The sequence below is a fragment of the Acomys minous genome (assembly GCF_964271855.1).
Source record: "Acomys minous genome assembly, chromosome: 14".
Classification (NCBI taxonomy): Eukaryota; Metazoa; Chordata; class Mammalia; order Rodentia; family Muridae; genus Acomys; species Acomys minous.
The window spans coordinates 4,070,255-4,087,018 of record NC_140496.1 but is presented as its reverse complement, the minus strand read 5'-3'; the positions used below and the strand labels follow the sequence as shown (position 1 = coordinate 4,087,018).

General features: G+C 50.8%; 1 protein-coding gene across 1 annotated transcript in view; it reads left to right on the top strand.

Moving 5' to 3' along the window:
• The first annotated feature begins 4,369 nt into the window (after nucleotides 1-4,369).
• Nucleotides 4,370-16,764, top strand: part of CAPN9 (calpain 9) — a 40,940-nt gene continuing 28,545 nt past the window's right edge. The window contains exons 1-4 of the mRNA XM_084755958.1: nucleotides 4,370-4,588; nucleotides 11,283-11,352; nucleotides 12,972-13,090; nucleotides 14,970-15,103. Coding sequence (XP_084612084.1) covers nucleotides 4,376-4,588; nucleotides 11,283-11,352; nucleotides 12,972-13,090; nucleotides 14,970-15,103 — 536 coding nt within the window. The 5' untranslated portion in view covers nucleotides 4,370-4,375. The remainder of the gene's footprint in view (nucleotides 4,589-11,282; nucleotides 11,353-12,971; nucleotides 13,091-14,969; nucleotides 15,104-16,764) is intronic.

Below are 16,764 nucleotides of genomic sequence, written 5' to 3'. Positions count from 1 at the left end.
AACAAACAAACAAAAAATGGTGCCTAAAGAACAACAGCAAAGGTTTACTTCTGACCTCAAGTGAGTCCATGCACCCCCTCACACGCACCCCCTCCATACACATGCACTCCTCACACACGTGCACCCCCTCCACATAATGCACCCCTTCAGATACACATGCACCCCTCTCCCACACACATGCACCCCTCCCCCACACACATGCACCCCTCCCCCACACACATGCACCCCCTCCCACGCAAAGAATTGGAAGAAAAGGAGAGGAGAGAGGGGAGAGTTCGGGGCAAGGCAGCTGAGAGTGGGCTGTTCTTACAGTGAGGGGTGTGTGTGGCTGTTAGGCTCACCCAGTCAAAGGACAAAGTCGGCTCAGCAAGCAAAGCACTTGGAGACAAGTCTTATAGCACGACTCAGTCCCTGGGATCCACATGGTAAAGAGAGCTAACTCCCAGAAGCTGTCCTACACACACACACACACACACACACACCCCAAATAAATGTTTGAGGCTTTTTGTTATCATTTTGCTTTGTTTTAAAGAGCAAAGGTGACCTGAGCCTGAGGTGACCTCCCTCGCACTGTACCCTTTGCTCCCTCACACCTCCCAGCTCATCCTTACTCAGCTAAGCCAGGGCCTAGGGACCATGGCCTCCTGTCACCCTCCCCCAGCTCCAGGCAGCAACGGCAAGCCTTGGTGAATGCTGTCAGGTCAAGACAAGCGCTAGATAAAAATAAGAGGGATCGCTGTGAGTTCAAGGCCAGCCTGGCCTACAAAGCCAGTGGAGGACAGCCAAGGCTACACAGAGAAACCCTGGCTCGAAAGACAAAAAAAAAAAAAAAAAAAAAAAAAAAAGGTATGGAAGACCAGGAGAAGCGTTCTCTTCTCTTTTCATGAGGGGTGACAATGTGCAGCCTGTCGTCATGGGGACCTTCTCCCGTGGGTATGCAAACTCTCTTTAAGGACTAGGCAGGCTTAGCCAGTTGTGGGAACCAGGAATGTTAGTCGGGGTCTCTGGGCCATCTCTGGAGACACAGGTGGAGGAGGACAGAGGTCACAGTTCTGGGTCCCTGTGGTAGGCGCCAGGCCCTACAGCAGGAGGAGGAGCCCGCCCCATGCCTGGGTGGGGCGGCATGAGCTGTGAGCTCTTAGCCGCCAGGATCCCAGAGCCTGACCTGCCACTGTGGAAACATACAGCTTGGGAGAGGGCGGGGCTTGATTTCAGGTCTAGTTCAAACAGCGCTCCCTGTTGGTTGGATGCTCTCATGACTCCTGACGTCACCCCTCTCAACATGTCCCGCCTACCCCCATCGGAAGTGAGGTCTTCTGTTCAAAGTTCTGCCCAAGCCTTTCCTGAGGCTGCCTCCCATGTGGGCCCCTCCCCTTCCTTCTCCTCCCCTCCCCTCCCCTCCTCTCTGTAGCCAGGACACCTGTCTCCCCAACTGCAGGTCCAACACACTGAGATCACTTCTGTCCCCTGAACCCAGAGGCTCAGTCCTCCACACAGTGGGATGCTCTCCCTCTCCACAAGCAGCGTGTGTGGGCTCCAGCAGTCTTTCCGTGACCACCTTGCCCTGTGTCCATCTTGTCCTATTGTACCACCCTGTTTCAGGGTGATGTTATTAGCACATGAAACTATATTCTCACGGAAGGAAAACTCACTGACAACCCTTGGCTTTGAGGCAGATTTTCATACCCAACAGTGTATTTTCACCAGCCAGCACCCTAAAAAGCTGTCCCATTTGCTACAACTAGGTAAAGCACTCCAAATGTGTCATCCTTGGCGTGTGAGAATAGCAGACTCCCGAGGGATTGGCTTTGCTCTGGAGAACTTGACCATGAAGTTCAGGTGGGGAGGAGTTACACGATTTCTTTTTTCCTTTCCTTTTCTCCTTTCCTTTACTCCTTCCTCCCCCTCCCCACTTTCTACAGGGTCTAGCCCAGGCTGTATACCCAAGAATGACTTCACGTTTCTGCTTTTCCTGCCTCTACCACCCAAGTGCTGGCATTACAGACACGCACCACCATATTCCTGTGTCTGTGCTGCTTAGGATCAAACGCAGAGCATCCGGCATCCTAGACATGTACTCTGTCAATGGGGCTATGTCTTGCAAGTCAGTTTGACAGGGTCCCTTGAGGGCACTGTGAAGTTAGGGACCATCTTCCTCTCAGTCAACTACCCAGTTGGCATTTCCCACTGGCTACCTTAGACCCAGAAACCCTGCCACAGACGCTCTGCCAGCTGCTCAGGTACCACTGTCTGGGCTCCAGAAGGAAAGGCTGGGCTGGACAATACCTGTGTCTACTTCTGAGATGCCTAGAAACTTTGCTCAAACCACTGAAGGCTTGTAAGATCCTCACGGAGAGTCGAATGTGATGAGGGACACTGTGTGGGCAAGGTCTGGCGGGGGATTTATAGCTGTCCCTTATGGGAGTTTTGTTTTCTCCGTTATGTTCTGTAAACATGTTTTTGTTTTCATCACAGGTGCGGGATACGGAATCGTCCACAGCAGCAGACTGTCTTTTGTGGTCCTGAGAAAGGCGCGATCTTTGACAGCTGCAGTCAGTTTAATTCTGAGGACTCTGGAGAGGGGATAAATATCAGAGCACGGAGAGAGACGGAGTGGGGGGGAGTGCTCAGAGAAAGAATAATGCCGGTGCCCCCGCCCCGCTGCTCCTGGTTGCTGTTGCTGTGGTGTGATGAGAAGAAATTGGCGATGTCTTGAAACAGGGATTGGACTTGCCCCAAGGAAAGATGACACTAAACAGCAGGAAGTAGCCGAAGAGAATGACGCCCCTTCTCCCCACTAACCTTTCTCTCCTCTCTGGTGTTGGGGTGTTGGAAGGGATTAAGTGGAGAAGGAAGAAAGAGATATAAGAAACCAAAATAAAAATAGATTTAATAAGTACACCAACAGTTCTCCTTTGAGCTCACCTGAGTCAGGGCCAAACCACCAGGACCTCATGCTTTTCAAAGGTGTATGTGTGTGTGTGTGTGTGTGTGTGTGTGTGTGTGTGTGTGTGTGTGTGTGTGTGTGTGTGTGTGTACTAAAGGTCAACTTCATGTGCCATTTCTCTAATGTTGTTGTTGTTGTTATGTTATCTGTATGAGTGTTTCACTTTCATGTATCGTTTGTGTGCAGAGGCTACAGAAGCCAGAAGACGGCATTGGATCCCCTAAGACTGGAGTTACAGATGGTTGTGAGCTGCCCTGTGGGTGCTGGGAATTGAACTCAGGTCCCCTGGAAGAACAGCCAGTGCTTTTAGCTGCTAAGCCATTTCTCCAGCCCTCATACCTTCTGCTGTTTGTTTGTGTTTGGTTTTTTGTTTGTTTGTTTGTTTTGTTTTGTTTTTCGAGACAGAGTCTGTGTAGCCTTGGCTGTCCTGGACTCACTTTGTAGACCAGGCTGGCCTCGAACTCACAGCGATCCGCCCGCCTCTGCCTCCCGAGTGCTGGGATTAAAGGCGTGCGCCACCACGCCCGGCTATTTGTGTTTGTTTTTGTTTTTGTTTGAGACAGGGTTTCTTTGTGTAATAGCTTTATCTGTCCTGAAACTCAGTCTATAGATCAGGCTGGCCTCGAACTCACAGAGATCCACTTGCCTCTGTCCCTGAGTGCTGGGATTACAGGTGTGCGTCACCACAGCCCAGTTCCCTTGTTCTTTCGAGGCAGCAGCTGTAATTGGCCCCTAGAGGTCCATCCGTCTCCACTTTATCAGGGCTGAGGTTAGAAGTGGGTGCTGTTTTGTGTAGATCCTGGAGGCTCAAACTCAAGTCCTCATGCGTGTGCCAACTCCCTGGCTTTGAAGGGCAGGCTGAGTGTACACAGTTGCTTTGGCAACTGTGACAATCAAGTGAGTGAGTGACTAGAACAGAAATGGTGTGGCCCATGGACCTAAAGGTTTGTCACAGAAGAGAGTGCTGAGCCCTGACCTAAGTCAGGACAGGATTGGGTTCACAAGAGCCCAGGGAGCTGCCTGCAGTATGGCGTTGTGATTCACCCAGCTCCCTCCAACCACAAAGCTCTGCCTCTCTCTGCTGGCTCTAGACCCCACAACAAGCTCCCTCCCGAACCACTTTGGTTGCTTGCTACCCTTCTCCTTGAAGCCACCTGGCCTGTCCTTCAGGGCCTCCACAGTGCACCAGGCAGAGCTATCGCCCGCTTTGCTCAGATTTAGCCATGGTCCAGACTGGCCTCTGGTTCCTCAGAGCCCTGAATGGCAGAGGTCTCACTCGGTATTTGCCATTCGGGAGGGCCCTATCTCATTTCACAGGGAGGTGCCCAGCAGGCAGGTGGAGGCCAGGGTCGGGGCTGGCGCTTGTTCCTCTTTGCTGGCAGCTCTCGCCTCTCACATCTGTCTCTACCAGGCTGTGGAGACGCAGTCATGCCTTACCTGCATCGGTCGCTGAGGCCCCAGCAGCACCCAGTCCCCAGCAATGCGAGGACTGTCCACTCCTCAGGTCAGAGCTTTGAGCAGCTGAGGCAAGGCTGCCTGGAGTCTGGCACTTTGTTTGAGGATGCTGACTTCCCTGCCAGCAACAGCTCCCTGTTCTACAGCGAGAGGCCCCAGGTGCCCTTTGTGTGGAAAAGGCCAGGGGTGAGTAGGGGGGAGAGGAGGAGGAAGAGAAGCAGAGGGAGGAGGGGGATGGAGATGGGGGAGGAAGGAGGAGGGATGGGGGGGAGAGTGAGCAAGTGTGCTCTGAAGAACAGGGGAAGAGCCATTTTCTGTCTTTTGTGGGAGGCTCTGGTAAATGCTGGCTAGAGACACCTTCAGCTGGTTCCCAGGGTATCGGGCCACAACCTTCTGGCTTCCAGCTCTGAGTCCCACTGAGCTTGGGGACATAGACAGACATGGGGTGGGGTGGGGGAACAGGGGGGGCGGGGTCTCATCTATGACTTGTGTGCGGGATCAGACAGAGCTGTAACTCAAGAACAAATCTCTGGCTGCTTGTTCCATCAGAACACAGAGGCAAACTAGCCAAGATGGCAGTTGGGAGCCAATGAGAGGTGTGTAACGTATTAGGAGGCTAGCCAGCCCTGCTCTGAGGCTTTGGGTCCAGAGCTTGTGGGGAGCGGGGCACTATGGGGGTACATGGGTGTTAGCACATGATCTCAGCCAGTGTGTGATGCCTGGGCCCTAGGTAAAACACAGCTACCTTTCCAAAGCAGCACACACCACCCCCAGAGAGACAAAGTCGGTGGGTGCCACCCCACCTCTAATGTCCCTAAGAGGCACCAGCTGGTGCCCAAGGTGCAAGGTCAATATTTGTAGCACCTGGTTAGTCAGAGCCCTCCCTGTGAGCCATGGGACTGCACCCTCCGGGTGGGGACAGGTGGTGTGTGCGCAGGGAGGGGCAGTGCGCCAGCTGCTGGACCTAAATGGGTGGCCCTTCCCTCATCGCTGGTAGCTCAGAATCTCATCTTTAAAATTCATGTTTACCTACTTTTATTACATTTATTTGTGCATGAGTGTGAACACATGAGTGCCACAGTGGCCACTACGTGGGTCCCAGGGATCAAATTCAGGCCGTCAGCCTTGGCTGCGGGTACCTTTACCTGCGGAGCCTCCTCACCATCTCGTTTCTTCTATGACCGTGTATAAAGGTCATATGGGCTCAAACATGTCATGGCACATGTGTGGAAGTCAGAGGACCAACTCTGAAATCTCTTTGCTCTTGCTTCCTTGTGGGATCTGGAGGGATCAGACTCAGGTTCTCGGGCCTCCACGCATGTGCCTCTGTCTTCTGGGCCTTCTCACCAGCCTTCAGATCTCAGCTCGCTGTAACTACCCCCTCCTAGTCCGCGTCATTAAGGGAGTGTGAATGTGCCAAACACATGACATGGGTACTTATGAAGCAGTGAGGTTTTCCTGGTGCGCTTTCTTCTGCTGTCATAAAGACCGTGACCAGAAGCGGCTCAGGGAGGAAAGGGTTATTTCACCTGACAGCTCTTAGTCCATTATAAAGGGAAGTCAGAGAAGGAACTCAGGGCAGGAACCTGGAGACAAGAACCGCAGCAGAGACTATGGGTGGACAGGACCCTGCTTAGTGGCTTGGTACCTACGGCTTCCTCATCTGTCTTTCTTACCAATCCAAGACCATTTGCCTGGAAATGACCCTGTTGGGGGATGGTCTGATGTATTTTGATGCTAATTAATAAAAAGCCATCCCACCTGGGCAGAGCAACCCAGGCTTAGAGAGACAGAGGAATCCTGGGAAGAGAAAGAAAAGAGGAGGAGAAGGAAGGAGAAAAAGGCCACCATGGGTTAGATGGAAGAGAAACACATGGCCGGCATGGATGGAGACTTGGCTTGGATGAAGAACATGAGCAAGTATTTGGGATTATGGATGGGAGGTAGCTTGATAGAAGTTATTAGAAGCAGATGGCATGGCGTTGAGACAGGGATCCCATGCCTGTCCCACTATGGGAGGTAGTTTAGAGGATTGATGTCTGCCCTGCCCCAGGTTAACTAAGGCTATTTTAAAATATAACAGGTGTCGGTGTCTTTTTTTTTTTTTTTTAAGACAGGGTCTCTCTATTTTAGCCTTGGCTGTCCTGAACTCGCTTTGTAGACCAGGCTGGCCTCGAACTCACAGTGATCCACCTGCCTCTGCCTCTCAAGTGCTGGGATTAAAAGCATTTGTATCTTGATTGATTGCTATCCGGGCATACTGATAATAAACATCGCTAGTGGGTTATACTGATATAATAATAATAATTATAGTCCTGATAATAAATAATTATTAGGCCATATTGATCATTTAAAAACAACATGGCCCTGCCCCAATGGGTCCTTAATCAAGAACATGCCCCCACAGACTTGCCCGCAGTCCAATCTGATGAAGGCGATTTCTCAGCTGAGGCTCCCTCTACTGCAACAAGTCTAGCTTGTCTCAAGTCGACAAAAACTAACCAGAAATTGCTATTTCCTGTCCTAACCCATGTGCAGTTTTTAATCGTGTGTACATGTGTGTGTGTTTGTTTTAGATTGTGTGAATGTGTTGTGTATCCGTGTGCACATCCACATGTATTCACATGGATGTGTCTGTGCACACAGATGGTACCGGCCTCCACCGGTGAGGCAGTGTCCCCATGGGAGGGTGCAGTGTTGAGTTTAGTGTCTTATGTGTGGGGACCGGAGTGAGCGTTCCGAGCTCCCAGTAGAACATAGTGATGGTGTCCAGGACCTCTTGGGGCACCTGGAAGTCACTTTAAGTTACTTACGTTCTGTGCATGTGGCCAAAGGCAGTAAAAGTGAGCCATGTGGTCAGGTGACTAAAACACTCTCATCTAGGTAAGAAAATGCACATCATTTCTAGTTTGGAAAAGTACAATTCTTTTTTTTATTATTTATTTTATGTATATGAGTACACTGTCTTCATGAATATGAGAAGAAGGCATCAGATCCTATTACAGATGGTTGTGAGCCTCCATGTGGTTGCTGGGAATTGAACTCAGGACCTCTGGAAGCACAGCTAGTGCTCTTAACCCCTGAGTCAACTCTCTAGCCCAAAAGTACAAGTCTTAAGACAGAGAAGTGACCTTCGATGGTACTCAAGCCCTTGCTCTTCTTGGGCTTGTTTCCATCCCTCAGGACAAGGACAAGTGGGTATACGGCTGCTTCCCAAGCTGTGTATGCGCTGCATGCAGTGGCTGCCTAGGATGTGGGTGCATTTCATGCAGTGGTGAGCAGCAGCTGCCTGGGCCATGGGCTGCAGGTTCAGTCCACCCAACCCTGGGAACTGCTGGATTCAAGCTCTTGAGAAACTTTTCTTGACAAGTGGTTGTCTCTTCCCAGGAGAGTCACAGCTTGGCTCGGTCACTTCTGGCCCTGGGCGGCCTTTCCTTCCATCTCAGGATGCCACACACATTCACGCATCCTGTGATGCCCGACTAGGAAAGGTTGGGAGAACTTGGCTATAGAAGCTTCTGGGAGCAGACTTACTGACTTACTGTGGCCACAGACCTCAATAACCATACTCTCAACACGTACGTGTGTGTGTGTGTGTGTGTGTGTGTGTGTGTGTGTGTGTGTGTGTGTGTGTGCGTGTGTGTGTGTGTGTGTCTTGTGCACACAAATGCATGTGGACGCTTTCAGAACTGGATCTGCCCTCTCCTGAGTGTGTGGCCAGGATGGTCTCTTAGCTACAGGATGTTCCTGAAAAGACTCTGTTTTCTAGTCGGGGAGCCCATCTCTGCTTCAGCCTTACAGATGTGAGCCCTGAGCTGTCCCTTGTCACACTGTTGCGGAAGTGTACACTTGATGCAGGGCAGGGGTACAGAGAGGCCCTGGAGCTGCCTCAACCTCCAGAAAAGTGCACGTCTCATATAGGACACAGCTCAATTGCAAACGCCAGGCCACTTTATGGGCTGTGGGCAGATTGACCCTCTTTCTTGTCAGACACATCTGTGTTTGGGGAGAGGGGACACAAAGCCAACATGACATCAGAGGTGGTGGGCAGTGCCTGGGCAGTGGCCCAGGGCTAGAATCATTGAGTGGAGGAGAGTGGGGGAAGGGGAGGAAAAAGAAGCCTAGTGGGGCCCAGCCTGGTGGGGATGGGAGGCTAGTGTGGGGGGAGGGGAGGACTTCTGCCTGGGAAAGGACAGCAGTGTGCCTTGCTGTACAGAGAGAGCCACACAGCCACCCTGAGACACAAAGATGGAGGAGCTGTCCCACTGCCTCACCTTCTGTCCTGGGCATGGTGGATGGGGTCAGTTAACAGACAGACTCCAAGGCTGCTGGCGCTGAGGGCAGGACACGAGGCTGTGCAGGGTCTCTGGGAAGAGCTGGCCTCCTCTGTCCTTTTTTTTTTTTTTTTTTTTTTTTTTTTTTGCCAGGCCTGAGCTTCTGTAACAGTCTGTCCCCGAAACCTTCCCCCCTAAGGTCACATGAACACTTTAGAAACAACAACAACAACAAAGGCACACAGCCTGTCCTGGGCAGGTGACCTGCGAGGCTGCACTCCCCCAGACTGCCACACCCTGGGGGCCTCATGGAAAGCTACCAGCTTTCACTTCAGCCCTGCCTGGGACGCCCTTGGCCTTAGCAGACTCCCCACTCCAGCCATCTCCCTGGCGCCAGTGCCCAGCTAGGAAGAAAACAACTCAGACTGCTAGGAGGAGCCGCAGCAGAAACTACCCCAAGTGTCAAGTTAGAGACTCCTGGTCCTTCCTGCCCCAGCCCTGGCCGTTCCTTGGTTCTAGCTTTGCCAATCCTGTTCCCTCGTTCTCTGTGCCCAGAGTGTCCTTCTGAGCCCCAGCTGTGCTCTTCCCCTTTCTGCACCTCCACAGGAACGCACGTGTGTCCTAGGTCTCTGCTCAGCTTAGCCTCCTCCAGGACCGAGGTGAGGCTTCCGTCCTGCCTCGCACGCATCATACGCAGTGCTCTCCACTCCTGCCCCTGGAGAGCACATGGCTGCTCTCTCTCACTTGTGTTGGGCTGAAGTGCCAGAGACAGAACCTGATGCTCAGAAAGGCAGAAGAGAGTGGAAGTAGGAGAGTCACAAGTTCAACGGTAGGCTAGGCTACATAGTGAGGCCCTGTGCCAAAAAATCCAAAGGAAGAGACAGACAGACAGACACACAGACACATACACACACACATACACAGAGAGAGACAGACAGACAGACAGACACAGAGAGAGAGACAGACAGACACAGAGAGAGAGAGAGAGAGAGACAGACAGGCACACACACAGAGAAAGAGATAGATACAAAGAGAGAGAGACAGAGACAGATTGACACACATACACAGAGAGAGAGAGACAGACAAACAGACAGACAGACAGGCACACACACAGAGAAAGAGACAGACACAAAGAGAGAGAGACAGAGACAGAGAGACAGAGAGACATGGGAGGGGGAGCCTTGGGATGGAAGGAGGAAAAGAAAGAAATCAAGATATTAAACTGCAGGACGAGACACAGAGTGTGGCTCCAGATTTACCTCAGGGGAATAGCGCAAATGCTCAAATTCTCACTGCCCAGACCAGTGTTCCTAATCCCAGGGCCTGGGTTTCCTAAGGAGGGAAGACCAAGCAGGATGGTCAGGGAGCAGCAGCGATGTGACCGCGGACAGCAGGGTAGGTGGCACCAGTGACTGTGACTGCTTTGCAGAAGTAAGATGATCCCAGCTACAGCAGACTCAGACAGAAGAGTCCCAAGTTCAAGTCTGGCCCGGGCTACATGGGAATGCAAAGGGCAGCTTGGGTAACTTAATGAGACCGATTTCAAAATAAAACAGAAAGACAGGACATAGATGAGTGGCTGGACTCTGGCCACGTCACGGTCCTCAGCTGTTGCAAGGTAACCACATGACTGCGCTCTCATGCTTCACGTCATGTGACTTCATTCTTGCGGAATTTTAAACCCTTTCTCCTACGTACACGTTTTAGATGGGTGTGGTGGTGCATGCCTTTAATTCTGGCAATTGGGAGGCTGAGGTAGAAGGATCTCTATGAGTTCGAGGCCAGCCTGATCTACACAGCAAGTTCTAGGACATCTAAAGCTACACAGTGGGGGCTGGAGAGATGGCTCAGCGGTTAAGAGCACTGTCTGCTCTTCCAGAGGTCCTAAGTTCAATTCCCAGCAACATCATGGTGGTTCACAATCACAATCATGAGATCTGGTTCCCTCTTCTGGTGTGCAAGTGTACATGCAGGCAGAACACTGTATATGTAATAAATAAGTAAATCTTTTTTTAAAACCCATGTTTTATATAATTGCTTTTACTTTTAATTTTTATATAGAACTTTAATATTAAAAGTGTCTATATGTTAACATTTATAGTAATACACATAAAATGTATACAATTACATAAAATATCCAATCATGAGGTGATATGTTACAAAGCGTACATAGCACATAGTACATGAAGATAAAACTGTGAGTGGGCATCCCTGTAGATGTGGTACCAATGTAGACGATCTACTGGGAAGAGACCGTGTGGGGATGCCCGAGGGGCCAGGTCACACGCTCAATACATGGTGAAGAGTTCAATGGCCCCAAACTGGCAGTTCTCATGGTAAGGGGCTACGCAGAACCAGTCTGTGCCGGGCCAAGGACTGAGGCAGAAGTCCTCATTAGACATGGTGAGCGTCTACAGAGGAAGGGGCTGAGCTGTGGATGCACTAAGCTGAGCCCAGGAAGGTCAGAGAGCAAATCCCTGGCAGCTCCTGCCTCCTCCTGACCTTCTGTAGGGGAAAATCAAATCCATGAGACTCTTTCTCCCTGGGAAGAAGGGGGCGGCTGCGGCTGCGGCCTGGGCTCCCCTAAGACACTCTCACTTCTCCAGGAAATCGTGGAAAACCCGGAATTCATCCTTGGAGGAGCCACCAGGACTGACATCTGCCAAGGGGAACTGGGTGAGTAGAAGAGCGGGGATGCTGAGGGGTCACACGCTAAATGCCACCAGAGCCAGCGCCACAGAGGCCTCGAGGGCCGGGGAACAGGGCTGGGCAGAACAAGACCAGGGTCTGCCCCTCCCTGGTGTGCAGTGCCTTCCCTACCCCTGGCACTCCTGCTTTTCTCGTTACGTGGTCTCCCCTAGAAGCAGCTGATTCAGCGGCTCCCAACCCTTTGGCTCCCGCTGGAGGCCCGTGGCTTCATAGCTCCCTGATGCCTACACCGTGAGCCTCTCCATCTGCCACATACTCTCCCTGAGACGCACACTTCTGTCTCTTTTCCCAGCCAACCTCCCAGGGTTTCCTATGAGGAGCTGAGGCAAGGGGACCAAGCAGTATGCCCAAGGTCACAGGTGACAAACGGGCACTCAGATTGCAAAACCATGTTGGCGACAGAGGTCATGTTTCTAGCTGTACAGCACAGTAGCTTTCATGCTCACACGTCCTTCCTCCTGCAAGGGACCCTGGTGGGCCTCACAGCAGCCTCAGGGGTTGCTGTGGTAAAGCAAGGTTTACCCTTACTGAACCTCTGAAAAGACAAACACTGTGGGTAGGATGAATCATCTGGATTCTCCATGAGAACCTGAGCTGTCGTCACACAGAATCCCAAAGCCAGCTGCCCAAACGGTGACTGTTAACTAGATTGAGAAAGATATTGCTGGATAGATGATAGATAGATAGATAGATAGATATGTAGATGATAGGCTGAAGATAGATAATATACATAAAAAGATTATAAAAGGCAGATCCTATATAATTAGATGATAAATGAGAGATGGGAAGACTGACCATAAAGAGTTAACATCATACTAAATAGATTGATAGTTAATAGTAGCAGATGATAATACAATTGATTCATAGATGGTATCCATCCGGTCAATGGATGGATGAATAGAAGAAGTGGGTGGGCAGATGATTAATGGGCGGATGGATAAGGGGTAGGTGGGTAAATGATGTACAAAGATACATGGATGAGTAGGTGATATAGACACGTAAGTGGGAGATGGTTGACTGGTGGATAGAGGATTGCTACAAGTCCAAGACCAGTCTGGGCTACAGACTGAGGTCCAGGTCAGCCTGGTCTATTAAATGAGACCCTGTCATAAAAGACCAGGGAGGAAAAAAAAGAATGAGGGAGGGAGGGAGGGAAGAGGGAGGGAGGGAGGAAGAAGAAGAAGAAGTCTCCTTGGAGCTGTTGCTGCTTGTAGCTGAACCAAGCCTGGTCCACGAGAGGCAGTAGCACCAGTGGGTTGTTTCTGAGACCTTTTCCCCACACAGTGCCACAGACCCACTGTGACACGTGGCATAGCCCTGGTCCTCTGGGACCTTATGAAGATGAGAAGCAATGGGTCTCTGTGTCTCAAGCCAGTCAGCAATCCTGCCACAGTGTCCAGGAGCCAAGCACAGAGGAGGGCAGGGGAGCAGGCTGCACAGGGGGAGGGGACAGAGGTGTTTGCCGTCGCTCCACTGATCGTGGCGAAGTGGAAAGGTGTCTCCACTCTGCTCTGGCGCTGCTTTTTCTTCATCCTGAGAGCCAGCGGCTGAGAGTGTGCTATGATTATGTGGCCTTCCCCCTGCAGGAGACTGCTGGCTCCTGGCAGCCATCGCCTCCCTCACCCTCAACCAGAAAGCACTGGCCAGGGTCCTTCCTCAGGACCAAGGCTTTGGCTCCGGATATGCCGGGATATTTCACTTCCAGGTAAGAGAAGCCTGAGCCTCTGGGTTTGCTTGTGGGGAGAGGAGGCCCGGGAGACACTGTGTACAGCTTTGTACTGTTGACAGCCCTGCAAGGAGCCATGGTGCTAAACCGTGTGGGAATCTTCTGGGGGGACTTCAGAGGCAGCAAGCGGCAGGACAGAAGCATGTGGTATCCTCAGGGAACCATGGTTGCTCCCCTGGGGGCCAGGGCACTTCTCATAAGCAAAGCAGCTCCCTGACTGGGGCACTCAAGCATGAAACTGAGAAACACAGCCATACAAAAACAGCCATGAGGTTGTATGACTGAACTGCATGGGGAAGCTTGTGTGTGTGGGAGGGTGCCTGTTCCTGCTTTCCTCTTGTTTCCCCTGCCTATCTCTCTCCACCTAGACACATGCTTAATACACAGATGTCAAACATGTGCTCATATGTGTGTATAGTCACACATGTGCACACATACCTGTATTCGTAAACACACATGTACTCACATGCCTGTGCAAATACCCATGTTTCTATGCATGAAAGCAATGCATATTCTTACATTATCACACCTATGGGCTCACACACAGTACGCCCACATAGATGTGCAAAGTCACATATATGCACACTCACACATGTGCACATACGCATGCATACTGCACACACACACACACACACGTTCACGTTCACATGTACATGTTCTGTCCCCCACCTGCACACTCACTCTTCTAGTTTCCTTCTGTCTCTGTGATCAACAGTTGGATGGAAAGTGACTTAGGGAAGAGAGGCTTTATTTGGCTTACACTATCAGGTCACAATCCGTCACTGAGGAGAAATGAGGGCAGTACTCAAGCAGAGACAGTTCACACATACTAACTTTCTGTCTTTTTTTTTTTTTTTTTTTTAGTCAGGCTTTCTCTGTGTAGCCTTGGCTGTCCTGGACCACGCACACTAGCTTTCTTGTTTGGTCCATGACTTCTTCTGCTGAAGATGGTGCCACCCACAGTGAGCTGAGATTTCCCACATCAGTTAGTGGTTAAGATAAACACTCAGATGTGGCCACAGGCCAACCCGATCTGGGCAATTCCTCAATTGAGATGCTCTTAGAGAACTCCAAGCTGTGTCAACTTGACAGATGATTGTGTGTGTGTGTGTGTGTGTGTGTGTGTGTGTGTGTGTGTGTGTGTAATGCATAGTATACCCACCCACACAATGCACATTTAAATATATATACTCACATGTGCATGTACATGAACCTCATAGATGCACATGAAGACATACATTCAGGTTCACAAACATATGCATGTGTGTGTGTGTATATATATATATACATATATATATACACACACACACACTCATGCCAACAGATGTCTATGATCACACATGCAAACAGACTCTCAGGTGCATTACCCACATGCCCCTCACGTCTACACGCATGGCACTAAGGAAAACCAAGTCCAGGCACATTCATGTTGGGGCTCCATCTATGAGCCAGGATAGAACTATGTGGACTGGAAAATGCAGGAAGTGAAGGACAAAACTGGGTGGGAGTGTGCATGGAAACTGGGCTGCGTGTGAACAGAGCTAAGCACATACACCACCCTCCCCTGCCCGCCTAACCTGGTGACCCGTGGAAAAGATGCACAGGAGTGCCTACTGTGACTGTGTCTCACCCACATCCATGGTGACATCGTCCTGGAATGGTTGAGTGGACAAACCCCAGGCAGCCCTGGCTTACCCTGCTATGACATTGATGTGACCCTGCTGTGGCACCAGATGAGATTTTCCTTGGACCACAAAGGCAGTTTGCTCAGAGAGACGAACCGTGGGGTAAGCATTTGCCGCTGGGCCCACACCTCCGTGGGATTCACCCTGTCTCCTTGTCTTGCCCTGGGCACTAGTTCTGGCAGCACAGCGAGTGGCTGGACGTCGTGATTGATGACCGCCTGCCCACCTTCAGGGACCGCCTGGTCTTCCTCCACTCTGCTGACCACAATGAGTTCTGGAGCGCACTGCTGGAGAAAGCCTATGCCAAGTGAGTAGGCTCCCCCATCCTGCTCCTAGAAGCCTGGACTCATCCCTGTGAGGTAGAGAGACTGGGGTGCGGTGAGCGTGCAAGAGTGGTTTACCTCTCGAGGACTTGGACCACTGAGCCATCTTCATGCGATGGCCTAGACACTTCCAGCTGCAAGCACAGCAGCCACATGCCTCCTCTGTCTCCTCTAGTCACTGACCTGGCCTCAGAAATGCTGGTGGGAAGGCTACTAGGAGGGGGGAGGGCCCCTGGCTATGCCCACAGGGGACAGTGGCTCTTCAGATCTCATACCAGACTTTGCCACAGCTCAGGCTTTAAGCCACATGAGTGGGTCCGTCTGTCGTCCCCACAAGTGCTTCTTTCCTTCCTTTTAAAATTTGTTATGAAATATTCATATTTTTTTTGGTTGGTTGGTTTGTGGTTTTGGTATTTTTTGTTTTTTATTTTGGTTTGGCTTGGTTTTTTCAAGACATGATTCCTCTTGTAGTCCTGGCTGTCCTTGTCTCACTTTGTAGACCAGGCTGGCCTCAAACTCCCAGAGATCTGCCTGCCTCTGCCTCCTGAGTGCTGGGATTAAAGGCGTGCACCACCACAGCCTGGCTAAATGTTCATTATTTTTGTAAAGTATCTTTTATTTGCCTGTTTTAATTGTTGTCTCCAAGGCTTAATGTCTCTGTCTGCTAACCTGGATCTAGTCCTGGAAGCTTCCAGGCTCTGTACAATCTAATCTAGTCCTAGAATGTTTTCAGCCTGTGAGACTTGCCGCTGAATAAGCTCACCTTTTCTAGTTCTTTCTGGTTGACTGGCTTAAATCAGCTGTTCTGGCCCAAATTCCTCTCCAAGCTGACTGATTCAATCTGGCTTCTCTCAGGTTCTCACTGAATTGTTCTGCTTGGCCTCAAACTAACTCCAGCAATCTATGCTCATCTTCTGGCTCATTCTGTCTTCACCTGTGTCTGGCTGGTTCTCTCTTCAACCTGTCTCTGTAAAAGTCTCCCTGTGAAAACTGCCTCTGAATTCCACAAACTGATCTGCCAGGAACTCAACTCTGCTGCACTGAGTCTCAACTCACCCACTCAACCAAACTGCACGAACAGAACTGCCTAGAGATCTGCATGCCTCTGTCTCCTGCGTGCGGGGGTTAAAGGCCTGTACCCCACGCCTGGACCTTTTCTTTACCTGGAAGTTGCTCTATACCAGGCTGGCCTTGAACTCAGAGATCTGCTTGCCTCTATCTCCTGGGGTTTAAGGCATGTCTGTATTCCAGCTGGATCACGCAGACCTCTTGCTAGAGCAGCCATTTTCTGAATTAAAAGTCCTCTACATGACATAAAACCCAGCATTTTAGTATTTTGAGAGCATAGTTCAAGGGCATTAGCACCTTCTCTGTCTTGTGACCAGCACAGCACCCATCCTCAGAACTAGTCACCTTGCAAAAACTAAAACTCTGTTCCCAGAAGACACTGCCTCCCAGCCCCTGTCCTTCCAGCCCCTCTTGGCACCACCCACTTCCTGTCTCTGTGGTTGAACCAGTCCAAGAACTTCACATAAATGGAGTTAGCACATCCATTTCTAACCGCTAGCCATAACATCCCAATTCCCTCAGACCTCCAGTCCCAGCCTGGAGGGGACACAGCCGATCACATCACAAATGTGCGAAA